This window comes from Rhinolophus ferrumequinum, chromosome 5, assembly GCF_004115265.2.
Source record: "Rhinolophus ferrumequinum isolate MPI-CBG mRhiFer1 chromosome 5, mRhiFer1_v1.p, whole genome shotgun sequence".
NCBI classification, from domain to species: Eukaryota; Metazoa; Chordata; class Mammalia; order Chiroptera; family Rhinolophidae; genus Rhinolophus; species Rhinolophus ferrumequinum.
This window is the reverse complement of record NC_046288.1, coordinates 29,069,795-29,095,102: the sequence shown is the minus strand read 5'-3', so window position 1 is coordinate 29,095,102 and position 25,308 is coordinate 29,069,795. Positions and strand designations below refer to the sequence as shown.

General features: G+C 37.7%; 1 protein-coding gene across 11 annotated transcripts in view; it reads right to left on the bottom strand.

Annotated features, from left to right (window-relative positions):
- SLC4A4 (solute carrier family 4 member 4) overlaps positions 1-25,308 on the bottom strand; it is a 348,583-nt gene that overhangs the window by 134,295 nt on the left and 188,980 nt on the right. For 6 of the 11 annotated variants that reach the window (XM_033105862.1, XM_033105858.1, XM_033105861.1 and 3 more), the window contains 2 exons: positions 23,959-24,054; positions 219-295 (listed from right to left, as the gene is read on the bottom strand). In XM_033105862.1, the coding sequence (XP_032961753.1) occupies positions 219-295; positions 23,959-24,054 (173 nt within the window). The remainder of the gene's footprint in view (positions 1-218; positions 296-23,958; positions 24,055-25,308) is intronic. The other 5 variants (XM_033105867.1, XM_033105865.1, XM_033105866.1 and 2 more) reach the window with 1 other exon arrangement.

Below are 25,308 nucleotides of genomic sequence, written 5' to 3'. Positions count from 1 at the left end.
CATCTGTAAAGGCTGGAGTCAAGACTCTTAATTCTTATCTTTTGAACTTCAAATCCCTTCACATACTGCTTCCTCTTGCCTCAGAGAAAGTGCAAAAAACCCATCGACACTTATTGGTTCATTTTAAGCTAGGGAACTATCATTTCTAATCTTTTCCCAGCATCTTCTAGATACACACTTAGTCTTACATTTCAAAGAAGCAAGAATTCTTTGCTTACCTGGTCCTTCTCTGGTTTATCAGAAATGTCATTCAGACTGGCAGAAGTCAGATTCCTATGGGTCATGGCTGGGCTACCTGGAAAAACAAAATGAAATCCTAATTCAAGACTTCCTTCCAAAAACCCAAAGGCGTTGGTTGTATACTTTACGAACACTAGTAAATGATGATGGACATGGTGATGAGGCTTCAGCTACATCCAGGTCAGAGCACAAACATGGTAAAATGGAAAGTATGAAAAAATCCCAAATAACTTGTTTAAATCTTACTGCCTGGCTCTCTTTCAAGATAAGTTAAACTTTGAGAGAAAACTCAAAAACAGTAAGCATGCAAATAAATTTACTCCTGGTTTGATTTACTTTTTGTCACAGCCCTTTTACCCACATCCATCTACCTGGTACCCTTTCCTTTTCCCATCCCCTGCAGAGACAGGCTGTTTCCTCAGGTGAGTAGAGCTGGCCCCAGGATTCAGGCCCAGCCTTCCTCTCCCCCAGGTCTCTGCAATCCTTCCTAGGACAGCGCTTGCTCTAATCAACCCCAAAAGCCATCTGTGTTCCCTTCTTTAGCTAACACTTTAATTAAGAATATGTATTCTTAGTGGGCACCTGATCCAGAATCCCTGTTCTTTGCTTCAAAATAGTATTGTCACAGGTTCCCCGTCTCTGCCAGACTAAAATAAGTGTATCCGTGCTTTGCCCTTAGCATGCCAACTTCTTATTCAAGTCAAGGGATGGTTTCACCAGGAATACTTCATGGGAACCAAGTTGTGTGGCAATATAGCTGCAGTAGGTAAAATCCACTGGCAACCTAGTCAGTGACTTCAGACACAGTGACACAGAAGAGAGAGGGGGGACAGCTAGAGGAGTGAAAGATCATTTTCAAGTGGACTGTGTTAATCAGCAGGATACTGTGAACTTTCCTTCTGTGGTTGGACCTAAAATTTCTAGGCTTACTAAGCAAAAGAGTAACTTTTCAAAGCCAGGGCGCTTGACCCAACCCCTGCAGGGTGCTGAGTAATGCATTCATCATTTAATCCTCAGTGCTCTGACTCAGGCTGGTCTTCACTCCAAGAGGACAAGGGTTGAAAAAAAGGACAGAAGCTCGAACACCGCTTTGCTTCCAAGTAATTCTTTAGATTACAGACTTTAATTCCTTTAGATTAAAAAGTCAACGCATAATCTTATAAAAGACTAAACACTACTCCTAGTAATTTAATGTCGATATAACATCAGCTCTTTAAATAATATAATTTTCTTTAACTACTAGATCAGAAAAATCATAATTTTCTTGGGCTGGCAAGGCAGGATATTTTCCACTCCACCGCATTTCATTGAGTAAGCGTGGCCTAATTCTCTTAAATCCTTTACCTGGTTGGATGTTTTATCCCAGGAAAATCTGAGCACAGAGCATTTTTCAAAGGAAAGTAACAGCTGAAAAAAATGCTTTATGAACAAAATTAAAAGAACCTCTCTGAGGTCACATTTTTTTCTTTGAACTGCATACCAAGTTTCTAGTGTCCACTCCATACAAAAGACACCAGGTACAAACATGAATGCCCCCAAATAACATGGGGCTTAAAACTAACAGGAAACAATAAGTAGATATAATTTTGCACTTTACATTAAAAACAAAACTCATTATTTAAACTAAACGGGTAAGAAATGTGAACTATGTGTTCCCAAGGCAATGAAGCCTTAGCAATCGTAATCATAAATTAAAAGTAGCTTATGTAAATGCTTAGATAAGACTGATTTCTAATTATAAAACAATTGTATGTAAGTGGAAGTTTTGAAATAAATTGGAAGAAGTTTCTTGTTAAATAATTTAAATTTCCTGGGCAATATCCTAAACTCACTGATTTGCTTTGGTACATTTCAAACCAAGCACTGTCCTAACTGCTGCAAAATCTGAATAGGTAGAAGCCAAATAAATAAGGCTTTGATTATTATGGTAATCTTGACAGATAGCACAACTTTTCCAAGAAACCGCATATACTGTCTCATCATTTCTCTCATTTCTAAAAGACAGTTAGAGTAAAGCTATCTATATTTGTATGACACGGGGGGCAGAAGGAGGCACAGGTCCAACAGGCAGGAACCAGAAGGGGAAGAGGAGACCAATGTTAAGAAATAATCCGATCTATTGTCGCTCCTAACATTATTCAATTCTCATTAATAGAAGTAATATTAATAAATGTAGTATTAAAGAGTAGTATCAGTTCTAGTCACCAATGTTTAAGTTTGTAATACACTGGAAGAATTCTGAAATCAACACTTCCGGGTAAACCATAACAAGATGATCAGCATTCTTCAATCTTTTCCCACCGTCCTCCCCAGCAACCTCCCCACCCCTGCACCCTAACACATTGAGCGAGGGACAGATGCTTCCTTCCCAATGCGATGGTTCCCAAAGTATCGTGTGGTTCTCTGACCGTCAGCATCACATGAGCACTTGTTAGAAATGCAAACTCCTGGAACTCACCCCATAACAACTCTATCAAAACTTGGTACGGGGCCCAGCGACGCGGGAATTAACAAACCTTCTAAGTGATTCTTAAGCATGCTGAAGTTTAAGAACCACTGCTCGAAATAAACCAGTTACCTTAACCGGAGGGTGTCCCGGTCAAAATCTGAGTTGAAAGGTATATATATAAGCTTAAGTAGCCAGAGGAGTAGTTCTGATAACCTTGCTCTCTTCCAAGCCACTGCTCCAAATTGTTGTATTGCAAGCAAATCGTTAAATTAGCCATGTAAGTATAAAAAAATGACCATACTTGGCTTTTCTTCTAAATCTTCACCTATAGTATCATACAAATAAATAACTTTGTTTTGGAAACTCATTGTTTACTCAGCCTTTTCGAGAAACGTATCACCCAATTCAAAAAGACGAGCCAAAAGAGATTACAAACCAGATTATACCTGGGAATCAGAAATGTGCATGTGGCATTTTAGCGAACCCAGGAAGCTGTTACACAACAGGTTCCTAACAACATTCTGTTGTGGATATTTTGCTCCTGACATTCAATAAGACACATTGTCAGAATAAACAGGTGCTTTGTGTTTAGAGTTTTGGTCTAAAATACAAACTTATTATACTGCAATCCTGAGTGAGTGGGGGTAGTAGAGGAAAATGTCACCTTATACCAAAAAGGTGTGCTACAAGGATACCCTAACGTATGCTACTTCTCGTACAAGTGGCGATTCCTTTACTCAAAGCCGCCACCAGTAAACCCTTTCCATCTAAAATCCAAGGCATACAAATGTCTTATAATTGCACTTGGTGCAGAGAAACCTTAGTTTTTTTAAGCTTTGATTTTTAAAAAAGAAGAAAAAGAAGAACCAGCCTTGAGTGCATAATTATAATTAATTCCGATATCACTGTTTTCTTGCCATAAGAAAAAGAGCGCTTTGGAGGATCACATTTTCAGGCAGTTTCACACAATCAAAAACAATTTCATTTTCAAAGTATCCACTTGGAAGGTACATACTGTCTTCTGTAAAAATTAATTGAATTCTGTACTAAGTTTGAAAATCACTGTTATTCTTTAGCACACATGTAGCAATTCATAAAGTCCTTTGTAACTGTATCTGTTAGAAGCAATTAAAAATGGGTAAGGAGAACAAAGAGGATAGAAAGAGAATATTTAAATGTGTACATACCAGATAAAAATGTAACTATGTATGTAATGTAATGACACAAACTGACCCACACACATACATCTCATACCTTTATAACAAGCTAATAGAGAATCTAGGAACAAGCTGAAACAAAGATTACATGGGCTATGAAATAAACCAGGTTTTTTATTCTTAATAATAATTAAATAATATTTTAACATAAAAATAACTACAGTAACTTATGTATAATGGACAATTTAAATGAATCTTAAGGTCAGAAAATTCAGGGCCATGGGTATGATTTGAACTGCTTGGGACCACAAAACTATTAATAAATATAGTTTCAGAGTAATTCATGCTAATGTGTTCTATTCCCGACTGACTCACTGATATTCTTTTCCCCTTCTTGGTTGACATAACACATCTACTGGAAAATGTCTATATCTAAGATTAAGGGCCAACAAACCTTTTTGAGTACTACATACTTAACTTACATTATCTTATATCTCATATATACATTTTGAGGTTAGTATTATTATTACCACTTTACACATAAAATGAACCTCAAGGAGGTTAAGTTCATGGTCACACAGCAAGTGGTAAAAACACAATTTAAATCTGGATCTCTTAATACCAATCTCACAGCCTGAAACAAAAACTGGTCTCTTTATGTTATTTACATAAATAAACACATAAACTTCATCATTTCTAATGGAGAGAAACTTTAATGTATAACTACAATGAATATATTACATTTCCATGGCAATTATGTGAAATATAATATTACTAAAAATGTTTAAGGTAGAAATATTCTTGGTTTCCAATTTTAGCTGTGCCATCATAGAGACTATTCTTTTCTTTTAAAGACCATTCCAATTTTGTAAATTCCAAAAATAGAATTTACATATCTTTTTTTTCATTTTCATAAAAAAAAAATAGGGATGGAAATATTGAACTCAGCTACTCTGTTTGCCACTGAGATTAAACAGTAACCCCAAACCACAGCTTTATGTCAAAGAAGAAAAGATGCTACAAGCAACAGCAACGTAATTATAAAAGCAGTAACACCACATGCTTCTGAATGTCCTAATTCACAGTTACAGCCAAGTGTTTGTAAAATTCCACAATGATCATACAGCCAATTCTTCATTATTTCCATATTGGTTTTCCACATTTCAGGTTACTCCAACTGCAGTTTCTTTTCATTTCAACCACTAAAGCAGGAAAATAATGAGACAAGGCGAGGAAATCATTCGGGATACTCACAGTAAGTTTGACTGAGAAAGTCTAGAGGGAGTAGCTAAAAGATAAGCTTGGATTTTGTCAGAGCTGTTTCCTAGTCTTCCAAGGCAACAGAATATCCAGCTGTCCTCAACAAAAATAATAATAAAATAAGCATGGCATTAAAAATTCCAACCCACTCTTATTCCCCATCTCCAAATAAAATACAGAAATATTTAAAATGTAAATATTAGACTAAGGAAAGTTAAAAATATCAGAAGTAGCCCTTTGAAGTAATTTTGTAACTAAGACAAATTCAGTTTGAATATTTTTACTCATTTCAATTGTAATTGTTTTGTTTCATTTAGAGAATTTTTGTTGTTTGTTTGTTTATGACATAATGTCAACTCCAAGGATCTTGGTTTGTCTTGTTCACAGTTATAGACTCTGAGCTTGGCACTAATGGCACTTAATAAATATTTGTGAATGAATTAATAATAGCAAGTGGGTATCATTTTACCTCCATTTCCAGTCACTACTACAAACACTACTGTTCAAAGTCCATTTCCTATGGAGGGAGATGTTGTGTGCACACTCCAGGAGCCTTCAAACTTGGAAAGCCTTAGAGTAAATAACGAAGTTTGTAGCTGGCCCAGAACTAACAGAATGGAAAGACTCTGCCAAATTGGCTAAAAGCCTGTCAGTCAGTAGTGGAACAGAAGTAAGAGGCAATAGAGGTGAGAAAAAGAAACCCCCTGTGAAAGAAGAATTGGGAGGTGAGAATGAGAGAAGTGAAAAAAAAAAAAAAAAAAAAACCTCAGCAAAAGAAAAGGAGAGCCTTAGGTAGTCTAGGGAAACAGAAATAGCTCCAAGAATTTGATTGGCTTGGAAAATGAAAATGATTTGAGGAAAAAAGGACAGCCAAAGATTCAGGTAACTATCAAAGTAGGTGAGTAAAGCTCTGGCCAAAAGCTGAAGGCATCCTAGTATATGGGGCAAAGATAATGGAGAAGACATCCTCCTAGAGAGAGCTGGAAGTGTGCAGAGGCCAAACCACAACATAACAAACATCTATGCCAACGAGTCCTCACAGAGACTATTCTTTTCTTTTGAAGACCATTCTCTACCCTTTTGAGACTTCTGCTGCCCCATGCCTCTGGATAATCTATCTAAGCTCAATTTCCTTGACTCCGTTCTCTCCTGTTTTTGAGTTTTCTGACTACTCTGTGGGCTTTTCCCATGTTAGGTCTTAGACATCTGAATGTCAAATACACAAGATTCGCCTCTTTTAATTCTTTTTAAATTTCAACCAGCAAAAGCAAAATGTTCTAACCATGGAGACTCCCATTCTAATAATATTGCATTGGATACTTCTTATTATACTCTAAAGTAGACAGTTTAAATTTTTTTAAAAGCATCATTTCATTCTTTTTCTGCACAGAGACACATAAAACAGACATTGAAAAAATCTCTACTCAGCTGAGGAAACATTCAGAAACAAACAAGGACTGGAAAACTTACTAAATAGGAAAGTCCCATAAAGTACAACAAATCTACGGTCCTTGTGATTACATATAGAATTTGTGGTTCTTTCTCTGTCTCACATACACACACACACACACACACACACACACACACGAACAAGATTTTATTCTGTCCAAGAATATCGGTGGAAGTATATAAAATAATTTGTGACCTTATCTCACAAAAATAGAAAAAGAACACACCATCTACAAGCCTATGCTATCTAATGAAAGGATATTTGGGAAAGACCAATGGCAGCTTATGACAGCAGCAAATAAACATCTCACTGCCTTCTCTGCAAATAGGCATTGACCCAAAGTGATTTTACTAAATGCCCCTAAGTCAACTTAATCACTCCAAGTACATGTAGCAGTGTCTGACTTTATTAGTTGGGCCTACTCTCTTGTATCTATATGTAGATATCAGATCCAAGGTATAGTAAAATTGTGCTAATTCAGATTAATGGAGAAATTTTCTGAATTGACAAAGTGTCTACATTTAAAATAATTCACAAAGGCTATCAATTTAACCTAGTATATGACTAAGCAAATGAGTTTATCCCTGTCCCTTCCTATAAACATTTAAAATGACATTGCAAAAAAATACTTTTAAAAAATTATGTATATGTATATATGTGTATATATGTACATATATGTGTGTATGTGTGTGTGTGTGTGTATATATATATATATCCACATCAATTAAAAGAACTGATAATAGTGCAGACAGGCATGCAGTCAAATACGAAAAGATTTTCCCTGCAAAACTTAAAGAAGCTTCACACTGGAAGAAGCCAATTATAATGGAGGCTGAAAGAGATGTTTACGCAAAGTCTATGCACATAGAGTTTAATAGCACCCCAATGGGCAGAATGTTCAGCATTTACACAGCAGGGCTCTGCACTAAAGAGGTGTTCAGAAAAGACCAGGATAATTTGTGCAGGTGTTCGTACCTCAGAACAAAGTGTTCTGAATTCTAGAATTTAGGGGACACCTCAGGATAACATTTCCTACTCACTCAAAAATAAATCCTCTTTCTTATATATAAATGGACAATTGAGAATCATCAGATATATAAGAGAGAAAGCCAAAGACTAAAACATACACCAAAACAACAAAAAAACAAACAATTGCAATAAATAAGTATTATTTAGAAAATTTAAATAAAACTCTTACTAGTTTGCAGAGAGATTTAAGAAGATATTGTATCCATAAAACAGGGACAGGATGTTATGAAAAATAGAACGAGGAAAATGTTTTAGAGTTATAATTACACTTAAAGACTATATATGATTGTAAATCAAAATTAATAAAATAAAACAATATGAGGGTTAGAAAATAAAATCAAGAAAACATTCCAAAAAAAGTAGGGTAGAGGGGGACAAAGAGCCAGAAAGTATGAAAGAAAAGACCAGGAGAACAAAGGCTCAATCCAGGAAGGCCAATATCTGAATATCAGGAGTCTTACTAAGTCAGAGCAAGGAATTGGAGAAGAGAACATTATTAAAGAGAATATACTAGAGCTAAAGGACATGTTTCTTCAAATCACTAAGGGTCCCTAGGGAACAATAAACAAAGAAACAAACCACACATACACACACACAAAAATCCAACCCTGTACGTACATGAATCATTGTGAAACTTCACAATACCAAGAATGAAGAGAACATCCTAAAATTTTCTATTTAGAGAAGAAAAGAAATAAGAATTAGATTTTGCAATTTTCTTACGCAACACAGAATGGTAGTAGAGAATGGAACTATGCTTTCAAAGTTTTGGGGAAAAAATTATTTTCAACGTAGAATCATATACTCATCCAAACAATCGATCAAGTGTGAAAAACAAAAAACAAAATACTTTTAGGGCATTAAAAAACAAAAAACCTAAAAATTGTCAACCTCTATCTGTCCTTCCATTCAAAGTTACTTGAAACGTGATTTAGCAAAATGAAGTAATAAACTACGCATAAGAAAAAGAGAGATATGGTCTCCAACTCAGGAGAGCAATGAAAGGAAATGCCAGAACAGCAGCAGGTCTAGACTGTGCTAATTCAGAGCAATGGTGTCTTATGGAGCAAGGATGATGGTGTAGGGAAGAGGGAAGACGACAAGAAAGGATGGATCTGAAAGATGGAGGTATCTATACCGTTTTACTCACATCTTTAGGAAAGAGCTTGGGAATACAGTAACAAAACGCAATTCTAAAACATGCAATTTAAGACTCCAGGTTAAAAAAAAAACTGCATAACAGAGAAAATGTAATTATAACCCATTATATAGCCTTAGAGTAAACTATATTCATACCGTCATAATAATATAAATGCTCTTTATGGATTTCGACTTTAGAAACAACTGATAAGAAAAAGAACAGATTGTATTTATAGATAGAGACAAGAATGTAAATCTAACCAGCATTGACAATAAATGCAAGTACCAATGACAGAAGCCTGGGAGTGAAGGTAGCAAAGAGAGGGACAAGAAAGGGTAGGGAAGCTAATACCCTTTCCTTCAAGGTAAAAAGTGAAAAGATCCTGCCAAAACTAGCAAGATAAGCTTATTATATAGAGTTATAAAGATATTCATGATAAAACTAAAAGAAAAAAATCGGAAACAATTTAAAGAGTCAAAAGTAATTGTTACAAGGGCAGACCTGGGAGCAGGGATGATAAAGCAAAGGAGTTTGTTTTTCGTTAGAAATCCTTCTGTGCTTTTCACTTTCATAACCATTTATGCATAAAACTTTAATAAAAATACATTACATATGTATATTTGTCATATGATAAAAGTTAGTTAAGTCTACTTTTATTATTTCTAAGTACCTGAGATTAAACTGAAATATTACTGACTAGCAGACAACCTTGGGAGCTTTAATTAAATCAAATTATAATATAAACATTGAGGTCAAAATTTAAAAGAGTGTAAAATCAATTTGTAAGTAGTTTTACGTGCTCCATGAAATAATACTTACATTGTATTTTAAATTATAGCAAAGGAAATTTTTCCTGAAGGCTCTGTCTGAATTATCAAAGATTCACTTATATAGCTTTCGTCAACAAAAACCCTATACCTATAAAACCTAAAAGTGTATGCAAAAAAAAAAGAAAAAAGCATGTGCAGAAAGGCAAGCCATTTAACATAGTTCTACATCTGCAGCCAAATAAATATAGAGATATGGGTGTCAATATCAATGTCGATATAATTTATTAGTATTGGATATAAGTATAGGTATAAACATGGACACAGAGATAACACTTTGAAGGAGTAATAGACACATTCTCAGTGTCTCCAGTTACAAATGCGGCCCCTCCTCACTGCTCTTGATTTATGGCTCACAAAATGTGACCTGGAAAAAAGCCATTCAAATTGGCTTCCTCATGCAGTAATTCTTCATGGGCTTGCTGACGCACATCCAATTAGTTAGTAGACATTGGGTAATCCATGATCACAGGTCACCCACAACTCAGAGGGCAGCCTCCAGGAAAGAAGGACACACCACCTCTGGGCCCAGAATGTCTGGATGCCCCAAGTAGCTGTGAAGACTATCCACATGTAAGCACCATAAGTCTGAGGGAGAGGAGCAAAGGTGGGGTGCAGCACCTTTCCTGGTGTGCACTTGCTCAGACTCTCATGTTCTCCCTCTTGGAGAGGTTTATTATACAAATGAGCCAAAGTGACGTCTAGGTTCAAAGTGGTGTAATAGCTTTGAGGCCTGAAGTGATCCTAGAGTTACTCTGGGAATCCTGATCAAAATTAAGATGGGCCCAGGATTTCCTTCTTATTTAAAAGCCCAAGCTGAATTGAGAAGCTTGCAGTTTCCTGTCGATACTATCCTACTCCGAACTCACATTTAGTCATCTGTCGAGTTCTAAGAAATCCCAAGGGTCAAGGTCTTCCATGACACAGACCAGCATGACACCCACTGCCATGGCCATCATTTTTCTGACTGGTGGGAGGTAGGTGGGTACAGGGTGGTGGTTCGCATCTCACCTCTCTCAGGTGAGATGATATAAATATAAAATTTATATATTTATTTATAATATAAATGATGTAATGGGAAGAAGACAAAGCTAAATTAAGAGAAGACTATAAAAGGGACTAATAATCTTGTATAGGATTGCTGAAAGGATTAAGCAAGAAAACACATGAGCAAGAGTCCTGCCCAGAGAGTCAAAAAACATGCATTTGGGTTTTTTGGGTTTTTTTTGTTTGTTTCTCCTTCCCTTGGGCATGCAACCACATACATGTAAATCCTCTCTGAATTCAAGATCCTCAGGAAACTGTGAACAATTGCTATGGTAGGGTCCCACCACTTGTAATTTTCCAGCCTACGGAGATGAGCTCAGAGAAATGAGAAATTGCAGCTAGGGGTTGAAATCATCGGAGCCAAATCAAGAAATGAGGACTGAAGCCTAAATGTAGCTGTTTATCATCACATAGAGGGTATGCGGTGACTTCTGGCAAACGAAAGTTAGACAGTGTCTAGCAAAAGTGTGGGATGTCTCACTGAGTGCAGAGGTCCTTAGTAATTATTTACTTGAGAAACCTATGCAATATGTATCTAGCTTACTTACGTGTGTTATATTGTGGAGACAGAAAGTTCCTTATATAACCTCTACTGTTTTCTGAGGAGACTGTGGTCTTAGTTCATTCTAGCACCTATCACTGATTTGAGGGCAAGATATGCCTTTCCATGTTTAGAACTGAAGTGGTACAGAGGGTGAATTGGGTGGGAAAAAGAGCAAATGGTAAATATACGAAGCCTGAAACAACCAAAAAAAAAAAAAAAAGAAGATGCAAAGACGCCAAGAATGAGTCTAGTAATGCTATTTAAAGATTGCTTAAATCAGTGGACAAAGGTACATCCTAGAAAATCTATTTTCTGCTAAACCAGATTTATTTTCTGATGAAGTGGGGGAAAACAAAAAGCAAAACAAACACACACGAAAAAAACCAGAATATGAAGCTCATATCAATAATAACCTGAATCAGTATCAAAACGTTAGCTTCAGAAATTCCTCCAGTATAGGACTATTAGAATTTTCTCACAGTATACATTATCTCTGTAGCAGGATGAGTTTAAGCGCCCCATAGGGTGAATACTCTAGAAGGTTAAATATGTTATTACAGATATGCCTCCAGGATCACAGAATCAAAGGACACCTAGCCATCATAACCAAGTTCCTTCCCAAGCAGTTTTTCCCCTATAACATCAGACAGAGCCAATCTCTTATATATACTTTCAATGACACGTAACTTGCCACTTAATGAGACAATCAATTTCATTGTAATAAAGCTCATTCTTACATGTAGTACAACACCTCAATTTCACAGGTAAATAACAGCATGTGGATGGACCAAAAGACAGAATGTGCCAACCAAAGCACACACATGCTCAGAAAGAACCAGCTTTCATTTAAATAGACATAACTTCTTAGAAATAATGCATATCCTCATTGTTCGCAGGCTTAAGTAGAGGCCTTTGCTCTACAGTTTACTGTTCTTTAGCACTGGGGCGTTGGTCCCTGCAACCCTCATTTCCTCCTAAGACGCTGGTAAACAAAGGCCCCTGGATAGATGGGGAAACCTTGCATCCTCATCCAGAAGGGATGGCACTACGTCCCTTGCTAAATGCACTTTACCAGCCCCAACCTTGATCAGGTCACTGATTCTTTTGGAAAATCATTGAAGTTCATGAACCATGAAAATAAAAATTACATTCTAATCCCTACCTAAAACATCAGGAGTGTCAAATCAGTATCTTCTCCTCTAAAATGTTCACCAATAGGGCCTGGTTCTGTTCTCTGAAGCAGCAAAGTCGATTTTCCTCTACATGTTTGTATTAAGCCAGTTCTCAGGAACCAACTAAGCTGCCCTTTCTCCGATTCCTCTAATCAGCACTCCTTAGTCCCAGTCAGATTTCTCACGATCTGATCACCTCCTAGATTGTTTCTAGGTTCTCATTCCCCCTTCAGAGGTGACGCACTCTCTCTACAGCACTTCCCACTTTGCTCAGGAGAACCAGCTTATCACAAACATCACTCTCCCCTTGGTAAAAACAAGTCTAACCAGAAGGTCTCTGAAGGTGTGTACTGTGTCTGCCTTGTTCATTGTATCTTCCCAGCTCCAGCTGCACACTGGCCAAAGACTGGCACCTAAAAATATTTAAGAGAATGAATGAATGAACAATTCGCATGAATTAATATAACACCCAAAAAACTCTATCACTTTAACTGGGTATAGCATAATTATCACTACTAAAGGGGAAGAGATACTCCCAGTCGAAGGGGATAAACAATCATTCTTACAGAAGAGAACAGTCACAACTATCACCGACAAATTACTAAAAATAGTAACTCACACAGCTTCAGTCATTAGCTAGTTAAAGGAAGTGTCACTTTCTTTCAGGCTCTAGGCAATTCCCTAGAAAGTCAGACACAAATCATTCAAAGACGTCCTACAGAAATTGAAGAAATGATTTCACCTTGACACCTACAACAATTCCGAAAATCCAGGCCCCAGCTTGTGTGTGTGCTAGAAAAATTGATTTTTAAAGCAAGACATTTATTGAAGTAAAAACTTGTCATTATAATTGGATTTATCCTGTTCTTCCTCCTTGAGAAGGACGCCGATATCCATCTCTCTGCTACATTCACCTAACGAGACTGTTCTTTGATTTGTAACCATGGTTACTACTTGCCTAACCCATCACAACTTATGGCTCTTCTTGAGGCAAAAACTGATCAGGCCCATAACAGTGTCCTCCAGATGTTTGCTGGGGTTGATAAGAATGGGCTTTAGACAACAGAACCATCCCACAAGATTGCACTTCTGAATGCTGACTTGTTGCCTCTCATTGAGACACCCCAGGAATTTCATTTTCTGACTTGAGACAATAAAGCTCCGAGTCATCAGTGTCCACCCCTCTTGTTAGCAGACAAGAGCGCTATCTGTGGCTGGAAGGAGGGAGACCCGAGGGCACAGAAAATGAGAAACAAAGACAGAAATCAAAAGGAACCGTGTCATCTGGAGTCTACACACGGGAATTCAAAGCCCGGTTCCCTACTTACTGGGTGACCTCAAAGACTCTCCCTGCCACCCAAGCAAGGTTACAATAAAAGAACAACCTCAGATTCTCATGGCTTAAAGCAATAGTGATTTATTCCTCAGTCATGGTAATGTCCATTGTACACTAGCTGGGGGTTTGGCTCAGCATCTCTGTCCTTAGGACCTAGATTAAACTGTCTACTTCAGAGTATAACAAGAATTAAATATCCAGTGCAGTCTTACTAGAATGGGAGTCGCCATGGTTAGAGCATTTTGCTTTCATTGGTTGAAATTTAAAAAGAATTAGAAGAGGTGAACCTTGTATGTTTGACATTCAGATGTCTCAGACCTAACACTGAATCATGGGAAAAGCCCACAGAGTAGTCAGAAAACTCAAAAACAGGAGAGAACGGAGTCAAAGAAATTGAGCTTAGGTAGATTATCCAGAAGCAGGGGACGGCAGAAGTCTCAAAAGGGTAGAGAATGGTCTTCAAAAGAAAAGAATAGTCTCTGTGAGGACTCGTTGGCATAGATGTTTGTTATGTTGTGGTTTGGCCTCTGCACACTTCCAGCTCTCTCTAGGAGGATGTCTTCTCCATTATCTTTGCCCCATATACTAGGATGCCTTCAGCTTTTGGCCAGAGCTTTACTCACCTACTTTGATAGTTACCTGAATCTTTGGCTGTCCTTTTTTCCTCAAATCATTTTCATTTTCCAAGCCAATCAAATTCTTGGAGCTATTTCTGTTTCCCTAGACTACCTAAGGCTCTCCTTTTCTTTTGCTGAGGTCCTCATTTATTTCTTCACTCATTCTCATCTCCTAATTCTTCTTTCACAGGGGGTTTCTTTTTCTCACCTTTAGAGGAGATACAAGTGTGACTGAGAATGCTTGGTTAACAAATAATTTACCCATGGCAAGATTCAGGTGGATGAATTTGTCCAGTCCAAGATTTAGTGAACATCAACTAAGTGAGTGGCATTGTGCTTGGTGATGGGGATTAAAAGATGAATGAGATGTGTTTCAAACTCTTCTTCGAGCACTTTGCCAACACTGAAGAAAATATACTAGTACTGTGGTGTGATGATAAAGCAAGGGCCAGAGGTATGAGACCAGAAAAGAGGGAGAAGCAGTCTCGTGTGAGGGTGGGAGAAGAGAGAGATGAAAAGACTCTCCTGGAAGAAATAAGAGCTTCAAGGGTAGGTTAAATTTAGTCAGGTCAAGTGGGAGAAACCGGAATAGAGATTGAAAGGAATCTAAGTATATGAGAATCCAAATATTACTGGAGCTTGTAGTACCAGAGTGGGAATGTCAAGAGATGATTAGAGAGTTAAACAGAGACCAAGTCAAGGAGCATTTCACAGGTTAGAAAACTGGACTTGGTCTTCTAAAAATCAGCAAGGCTAGAGAGCTTGGGCTGGAGCATTTAAAGGATAGAGAGTTGTCACTCAAGGTTATAGAGCAGAAGAAGCGATATCTTTGCATTTGTGACTTTAGATAGGTCCTTTTGGCAGTTGTAATGGATGAATTTACAGGGATAAGAATAAAGTCTGGGGAAACAGAAGGATACTGAAATAGTTTTCACAAGAGATAGTGAGTATATGAAGTAGAACAGCTATAATGGAGAGTCAGAGAAGGGCATGAACGAATAGGAAGGAAAACAGCAGAAGAGTATGTTAGATGAAGGACAAGGAGAAGTCTGAGATGACAAGACAGGGACCTTTGGCCTGACAAGGGATGGATGAGGAGCTACTGAGATAAAAGATGCGTTAAGAGGAGCAAATTTGGGACCTGAATGACCAGAAAATCTCTAAACACCATAAACATTCAGTTTACCACAGAAGGAAAAGCCATATTTCTGAAGATTCTGCTAGCAATTTTCATCAAGGTAAAAGTCTACTGTTTGCTGCCAAGAAGAAATTTCATTATTAACTTTAAAATTGGTATCTGCAGCTAGAATATTACATTTGCTTTTCCTCCAGTCTCTTCACTCACATGTGTACAGACATACTAATTCAAGTAGTTAGATCTTAAGTTGTTTCCAAGAATTAAATCCAGACATTGTTTGGTCTAATAAGAGTGGTTTACTATATATCTGCATGAAAGACTCTCCACCAGCTTCAAATTAATCAGGTCTACCTCAGAAGTCCCCTGTAAAACCACAGGCCCAGGGGTTCTTCAGTAGACCTTGAACTGGTAACCCCAGCCCTCCCTAACTATGAGAAAAGGCCTCTCCTCTATCTATAAGAGTATGCAGAAGGAGACTGTTTTGTGTATACTACCCTTACATAACCTCACACTGCTCTTAGCACTGCCAAGAAGCACACGTTCTAAAGTCAAGGCTACACTTTCTGTTATGACTGGGCGGTTGTCATTAGTACTATGTACCCAATATTTCTGAATTGCTATCTTCTGAGCACACAGCAGGATAACAATTCTCTGCAGTTAGGTGTGGACATATGACTCACTACGGAGAATGAAATGTCAGTGAAAGTAACATGTCACGGCCATGCAGAAGAGGCAGCCTGTGAGTCACTGTCCCTTCTCCACGGCTTCAGGGACTGTGGAAGCATCTATTAAGAGAAACCTTCCGTGAGCCTAGATCCTGACTAATAATGGTGAGCAGAGCTCCCTGAAGTTCCACATTAAACATGTAGTATTAGTAGGAGTAAGAAACTATGGTGTCCAGTAACTGACATGTTTGGGGTTAGCTGTCACTATAGTACAATCCAGCCCATCTTGACTACTAGTTGTCATAAAAGCAGCAAAGACTGAAGGTCAGGAAGACCAGCTCTTCTTCTGACACACTCACTCCACTATGCCTCATCAATGTTCTCTGGAGGCAAAGAGAGGATCAAAGTCACAAACACATGGTAGACATCATTTCGCAATGGCTCCTATACTTTCTTTTCCATGCTTTCAATTATTACCACTGTGCTTTAATTTTACATTTGATCATTTGGTCCTGTTACTCATTCATTCAACATTACTGCTATGTGTAAGGCACTCTACTAGACACAACGAAGCAGGAGTTGTCAAAATTTTTGGTCTCAGGATACCTTTATATACTTAAAAATTAAGTGTTTATCTGGGTTATATCTCTTAATATTTACCATATTAGAAATGAAAACTAAAGTTTAAAACAATTCATCTATTAATTTTAAATAACATTAATAAACCCATTACATGTTAACATAATGTTTTCTATGAAAAATAACTTTTTCAAAACAGAAAATGGCAAAAAGGATGGCATTGTTTCACATTTTTACAAATCTCTTTAATGTATGGCTTAATGAAATACTGCTGGATTCTCATGTCTGCTTCTGCGCTCAATCTGTTGAGACACGTTATTTTTGGCTGAATGATATAAAGAAAACCCTAAGACCTTTCAGACCCTCTGAAAGAACCTCAGGGATACCCAAGGCTCCCCAGTCCACACTTTGAGAACCAGTACTATAGTGTTAAGTGTCAGAAGACTTTCTGTAAAGGGGCGGCTAGTAAATATTTTAGGCTTTGTGTGCCATACGATCACTATTGCAACTACATAACTCTACCATTGTAGCATGACGCAGCGATAGACAATATATAAACAAATGACTATGGCTATTTTCCAGTAAAAAATTTATTTACGAAACCAGGCAGCAGCTGAGATTTGATCCATGGGCCATAGTTTGTCCATCCCTGCAATAGACGTACCTAAATGAATTAGACTCAGATCCTGACCTTAAGAAATGTATAGCTAGTACAGGCAATAGCATATGTACTCACACAGTATAACACGAAGCAGAATGAAATAAATGTCCTATGAGGAGTCTCAAAAAAGGTGCTTCCCGAGTTCAAGGTCAGTACAGAGTACCTCACGTTGGGAAGGTTTCAAGGAGAATGTAGGCCTCGAAGGATGGGCATAATTTTGACAGAAAAGTCTCAGAAGGAAGGAGAGTATTCCAAGTAGAAAGAATGTCCAGGGCAAAGACACTCGCAAATTGAAGTAATGGTACGTAGCTGTTGAAATACAGTGTAGATAACAGGAAATACCGTAGCATGAAATGCTGCTTACTCAACTCTAGGTCAGCAATGGGCCTTGAATTCTAGGCCCAGGGGTTTGGATGTTGTTTGAGATGCACAGCTGCCACTGACCATTTCCACCTGAGGAGGTAATTCATCCACCAAGTATAAGATCAACTGGAAAGCAAAGTGTTGGATGCAGTTGCATATGTCCAACCATAAACAGTGACACCAGATAACAGGCTATTGAATTGGATTAAGCAAGAGGAAATAAGGACCTGAACAAAAGCAGTGACAGTAGGACTAGAAAGGAGACAGAGGCAAGCAACAGTACACAGGTAACATTTAAGAGATGTAGTGGTTCACTCAGGGTAGAGGGGAAGAAAGAGTGCATGTCAAAGGTAACTCTCAGGTTCCAAGTCTGAAAGAAGGGAGAAGACGGTAAGAAACAGGAAGGTCAGGAAAAGGGAAAGATGTGGTGATGAGATGAAGAGTGTGAATATGAACACAATCCATATATCCCCACTTTGCCAAGTATAAGTCAGAATGTTCACAAATCCCAAACCCTACTTGCTGGGGGAAAAAACTCTATTTTATAATTCCAGCAGATTGTCAACGTTTTTCTAAATCTGCGCCTCTTGAAATCTCCTCCAACTCTCCAGTGCTCTGACATATAACAGAATTTCTAGGTTCTTATTTTTTCTTCACTTGGATTCTATTTATAGACTTCTAGAACCAGCATATACTTTAGCTCATTGTAAATACTGTATTAGATTATCAATAAAATAACTAATGAGGCCTCTTTCAGAAGCTCAGGATAAAGAGTAACTAACTCCCCCTTTTTGTGTTTTTAAATGGTTAGGACGGTCTGCATTTGAAGAATATTGTAACATTCTTGGATAGCGTTAAGTTTTCTGAAAAGTAGACATCAGGTTGCCAAAAGATTTTATTTCCTACAGTCTTCTGAAATTTATGACTATGAAAAGCTATAGTAAGGGAATTTTGAAAATTGTTCTTGGATTTCATTTTGCCTTTAAAAAGGCCAAAAATGTATGTAAGAATGGTACAAGAAATGACTCAAATAATTTCCAGTCAAGAACAAGCCCAGGTTTTGAATCTGCTGAAGACAGGAACAGAGGGCTGGAAGGTAAAATACTTGGAATCAACATGAAAATGCTGTAAATTCACTAGGCCATATAAAGCGCTGTACTGTGTGTGTACTGGTAATTCTCCACCCCTAAGTTAGGTTTAGATGGATCTGAAAAACTAAGGTGAGAATGTGGTAACAAAGCAGAAATATAAGAGTGTCTTGGCCCATGATAAATCATCTAAAAATCTCTTAGTGAAATATTATCTTCAAAGATGACCACAGCATGCATAATAGGTGCAGAAATCTGAACTGTCATGCTTGTAAATCCCATCAACTTTTTCCACGAATGGTTTCAAACTCAAAACCTGAGGCATCCTGGATTCCTTCCTTTTCCTCCCCTAACATCTGACCAGTTGCCAAGTCCTGCAGATGCCATTTCTGTAACATTTCTTGCATTATCCCCTCCTTTCCGTTTCCACAGTCACAATCTTAGCCCAGATCCTCATTCTCTCCATCTGGTCCAGTGTAATCACTTCCTAACTCTCTCCCTACCTTAAGCATTTCCTCATTCTATTCCATTCAAAGAATCCCTGGCAGATTAATTTCCTTAATACACAGTTCTGACCATTCTACCTCCCTGCTAAAAAGAGACCTTCCACAAAACGATTCAATTCCTTTGCCACCGTAACACCTATACGTTCCATTCTCATGCCATCTCTGCTAATCAACTCACTTTACCTCACACAAACTCTTTATACTTTCTCAATAACTTGGGTGCTTTTTTATACTTTTCTCTCAGACTAGCATCTCCTTTCAGTGTCTCATCTGCTTTTCCCACAGTTTTCATTTATGGAATTATAACTTATCCTTCAGGCCCTTTCAAAAGTCTGCCTCCTCTAAGAAGAATTATTCTTTTGATTTTCTTTTTATGTTCCCCTATCTATTCTTCTCATAAACATTTTCAGAGAGTGGACAAACAGGTCTGCCCTCGTCCTCTTCTGGTTGCACCTTACCATTGCCTCTCTCATTCGTCGTTACCTGTGAACTTCCCTCATCTCCTTCAACTGGACTATGAAACTGGAAAAGTAAGAGCTCAGTGAGTAGGTGTTGACCTAAACTTATGAAAATGAACTCTCTGGGTTCACCACTTTCCTAAAGAAATTCTAAAACCTTTTAAGAAAACTTTAGTGCCACAGAAAATTATCATTTTTATTTAGTGAGTAAACTTTCCAACAATTGAAAGACTCTGAATTGCTTAATTCCAGAAATGCCCAAAAGGAAATAAAAACAAAAGGTTTTTTTTTTAATGCAAAAAAAACTCACTTACAATTTAGTGCTTTAAATTCTAATGTTAACTACGTAACATGGTTGTAAGGTGAAACAAGAATCTACAGTTACACCACTATGTTTTCATTAAAAAAAGAAAAAGAAACAGTATTATCTAATATTATTACTTAGGATAGTAATAACATCAAACACTGGATAAGTACTTACAAAACAAAACACTGAACTGTACCAGGAGGTCCCTGCCTTGGTAGGTTTATCAACTAGACAGATGGACACAACGCAAAGCAAAGTGAAGACAGATGCTGGATTGTGCAGAAGATGGTAGGAAAAAACCCTAAACCTCACTTTTTTCTTTGAAGTTCAGACCTAAAAGTCTGAAGAGCTGATCTCAATTGCCAGTAACTAGAAAAGGACACAAGTGATTTCTAAGGGCTCAGAGGATGACACCTATTGACATCAAACAGAATTCACAGCTAAGCGCGACAGAGAAGAGCCATTCTAGATCTATCAAGATAGGGTCTGCTCCGAATAGTGGCAAAGCATTTAGGTGGGCTTTAGTTTGTTCTGAAAAGCACAGGTGAACGCTTCTCTTTTGTTCTCAGTGGCCTGGCCTGGTTTCAGACCTGCCGGTGAGATCTGTAAGAGGAAATCATGTTTGGTTGTGTTCCAACTTCTAATTCAATACCTTGGCAGCATTTGAAATGGATAAGAGCTGCAAGCTCACATCTGTCTCAGGTGACAACTAAGATAAGCAGCACACAATGTAAAAATGATGAGAGCTTACTCTCCCCAAAAGCAAGTTTAAATGTAGCCTTTTAAACGTAGTTAGTTACTGCAAGTTACACTAAGCCCGAAAATATCTTGCTAATACTTAAAAATTAAATTATTGGAGCCTTGTTCACAAGCCTGTTTTATCTGATATTTTTGGCAGTGATTTTGAAAAACAATTACACATTAACTATTAGAATAAACTGGTAATCAAATATATCAGATCAGGATGAGCAGAAATATGGGGAAACAGTTTTTGCATGTAAACAACATTCACTTGTGGTTAATAGTTTACTGTGATCAAAATGGGTTATTGGTTGCTTTTAATGGAACGCTGAGGTGCTAAGGATTAATAATTGTTTACTGTAGAACTCCCTTGTTTCAAGTACCTGCGCTGCACTGGAGGTCTCACAAAAGCATGAGATACAGCCCCTGCCCTAATGGAGCTTCGTAATGTGGTAGAAACTAAAAAGTACAAACAATGAAGCATCAGAGGACAACATAAACAATATGTAGTAAGTCTTCAATTGTGAGGCACAGACACTAGGAGCTGTAGAACTTTAAGAACTGAAAAGATCTGTGTTTACTAGAACTATTCTATAAAGGGATAGAACTTCACTCAGACCTTACTGAATAGTCCTGGATAGGTATACTTGAAAAGGCATTCTTGGAAGGGCAGAGAAATCAGCTAAGGCACGGAAGTAGGATCACAATATAAAGCAAAAGAAAAAAGACAAGCTGATTAGACTAGAGATTCATATTGAAAAAAAGATGAAATGAGGTTCGATAGGTAGCTTAAAACCAGCAAAACTTAACACCACTTTGTACACCTTCATTATTTAATATGTGTACGTTAAATTCATTGAATTGATGTAGTAGGTAATAGGGAACCCTGGAGAAGGTGACTGAGACTATATATCAAAGCTATTTGTTTAAGGAGAGAATATATCACATAAATAGACAATGATAAAAATCTTCTCTCATAACTAAAATGTATTTTCTTAGTAGGATTGACCTAAGGTGTGGTAATAGGTTGATTTCCAAATAATTACTAGATTTCCATTATCATCAACAAACTGAACATTTTGGTCAATTTTCTTGATGCTTTATCCACAACGATACTTCAGTGTCTAGATGTCTGACACGTAATAAATAAAACTTGCAGAGGATAAGAACAGCTACAATTTCTTGAGAATGCCTTTAAACACTTTGCTAATAACAGTAATGGGAGACTTATTAAGTGTTGAGTAATATACTAAACATTTTACACATTTCTAATTTAATTCTTACAACAATGCTATGTGGGTAAGATTAACTTAATTTTATAGTCGACAAACCCAAATTTATAGTAGAGAAGTAACTTGCCCAAAGTCTGCAGACCAACAAGAGGCAGATGTGGGATTCAAACCCAATCCTGCCTGACTCCAAACCCCAACAACTAAACTTCTGACCTGAATTTATTTTTTCCCCAAGAGGCATCACTGAGAAAAAAGAATTTATTAGAAGGAATGTATGATCTTGCAGAGAGAATCGTATGGGTGTCAGGATTTCATTGTGGGGTCAGCAGATCTTTTTGGCAATCTAACCATGTGAATTTCCTATGCTGTCATTTCAATAAGACACTACCCATCAAAGTTATAGATAAAACTACCATATGATAAAGTTCAAGTCCTGCCCTAGACACTTAGAAACTGTGTGACTTGGGCAAGTTACTAAAGCTCTCTAAGCCCCTTTTCTTCATCTGTACCATGTGGATAACATCAATAGCCATTTCACAGGATTGTCCAGAAAATTAAAAATGTGTTACATAAAATACTAAGCTCAGTGTTTGTACTTGAAAAGGAATGAATAAATGCTTAAAATCATCTATTATTAGTCAAGTAGAATTAGATCTACTTTACCAGAAACCATTAAAAAGTTAATCATTCAATAAAGGGTCCTTTCTCCAATTCTCCCACCACCAAACTCCTACTTTTCCTTTAAGAGTTAGCTCAAAAAACATCTCCTCCAAAAGTCTCTTCTACCATCACAGCTCCCAAGTGAAGCAGGTCACATGTTCCCATAATCTTATTTGTGCGTGTGTGAGTGTATGTGTGTTTTCAATCATTTCACTTAGCACAATTATAATAATTGTACAATTATTATCCATTGTGTCCTGTCTCCCTCACTAGCAGGAAAAAGCCCCCTGAAGGCAAAGGCTCACTTATTCATCTCTAAACACCAGGTGCGTTTATGTCCCTACTGGATACAGAGATTACTAATATAGTTTCTTAAAAGGTCAAATTGACTCTGGAAAGCTCTGGAAGAATGTAGCACAGTGAACACCATTTCAGGATGAACTAAAAGTTCCCCCATTTAGTCATGAGAGAAAGACATCTTCCTAGGAAAGTAAAATTTCCTCATACTAAACTAGTAAAAAGCTTAATTAAATCAATAGATTTATTATAAGAAAGGTAATAATAAACACTTAAAAGCTGAATGTCACCATGGGTGGATTTCTTGACAACTAAAAAAAATGTATGTCACACATAATCAAATTTGGAAATATTAGGGGAAAGTCCATGTAGTTTTTTGTGCATGTTCTTTGTGTTTTAGGCATTTAAATCCCGTCTCTTTAACAAAGATTTTATTTGAAAGAATAAAGATTCTATCCTATGCTATTTTTTCATTGTCCATAGCATCTCCTTCCTTTCTAGCATGTAACAGGTATTTTATTTTGTTTTGTTTTGTTTTTATACCATTAACTTTGCAAGTTCTTCCTCTTACCCAACACCTGAATGCTTTCAAATCACCTTCAGAGATCTCATCTCAAGTATCTTCCTCAGAATCCTCTGAAGTAAGCAGGTCCAGAATCATTCCACTCATGAGGAAACCACATTCTGAGAAGTACTCCATGGAGGGAGTGCTGCCAGTGCCAGGCCTAGCCCTCCGTCTCAGACTCTTTCCACCGCCTGACAAGGTACTGAAGTTAAATTCGGGATGGCAGGTCACCCAGAGAATACATCATTACTGTACTGTTTGGTAGGAGAAGGCATGAACCAGTAATCGTGAGTTCAGGAGTCGGTAAGCCTGGTCCTTTCAGGAATTCTTGAGGAAGCCCTCCACTCAGTAACGAGGACCCCAGTCGTCCTGCCCTCCCACTGCCCACCACCGCCGCCATCCTTGCCCGTTCCCCAATCATTGACTTACTTAGCCATCCCACGCTGGGAGTGCGCCGCACTCGGGGGTCATCGTCCAAGCTGGGGGTTGCTAGGCAGGGCACTGAGTTCTCAAGCGGGCTGCGGGCTTTAGTGTCAGAAGCAGAAGACAGGAGGAGGAGGAGGAGGACACATGAGCAGCCACAGCAAGGATGAGGATGGAAGCATTAATTAAGAAGAAAAAAATACTAAAGCAAATCACGTAAGTGGGTTAAAGGAAAATAATGACATATCACATTGACACACATCACCTCCCATGACCCTGCATCCTTTGATGGAACAAATCCCAACACAGAATTTAAAAGCCTTAAAAAAAACTACATTCAATCATTATAGTTCCCCAAGTACCAAGGGATGATCTGCCCTGCAGTTCTAATACATAAAACATGAACTGTATCCCGAGGATTCACATAATGAACACTAATCTCAAGATGTAAGAGCAAGACTGTTAATAATTTTGCACCACATAAGCACACACAGGGAAGTTACACAGTTTTGTGAATCATGGGGAGTAGAGTGTCATATTAGTAAGGCGCCTTCTTATGATCTACCCAACAAACCACGCTTCTATGGATCCTGTGCACAAATACAGAAAGCAATAGTTCATACTTCTACTTTCGAAATATTTTCCTTGATGAATATAGAACTGGTTTCAATTGCCTTTGCCAATAGTCTTTCAGCCCTTCAGAAACGAGACAGGGATATAGATAAATCAGTACCTTAATACAAACCAATTTAGAAATGCATATTAGTCCTCACTTTCTGATACCCTTTAATACTCATTTTATCATGACTTTAATATTTGGTGCACGCATGCCAAATCTTAGACCACATCTGAGACAGAATGATGCAGGCTGAAAATATACTATGGTTTCTCCAGATAGTTTTCATCAATGGCAGAGCATCATTAGCTTCGGCCTAAAGACAATTTCATTTGGGTTTCATGTCATCTATTTTGCTATTCTCATCAAATGCCTCTCACCCCAAGGCTAGTAAGAAATAGGCAGCATAATTATCCTTCAAGGAAGGACAACAAAGCTGGAAATATCTAACCATCAGCCTACATACAATTTAGCATGAGAGAGTTCCCCCCCCTTAATAATAAAGACAGTCATTAAATGATCAAGGCAATAAACAAAGCATGTCCAACCAACAGCAAAGATTAAATAATCAATTCACAGAAGTGTGCAAATGACAGGCCACTCAAATGGTCTTCTTAAAGCTAGTGGTGACTTGGGAGGTCAGGTTTTAAATTGAAACATTTACAAGTTAATGTAAGTTTACGGCTAAATTTGTGTATTCAGCACATTATGAAATCTAGAAACATTTTTGTCAATTTATC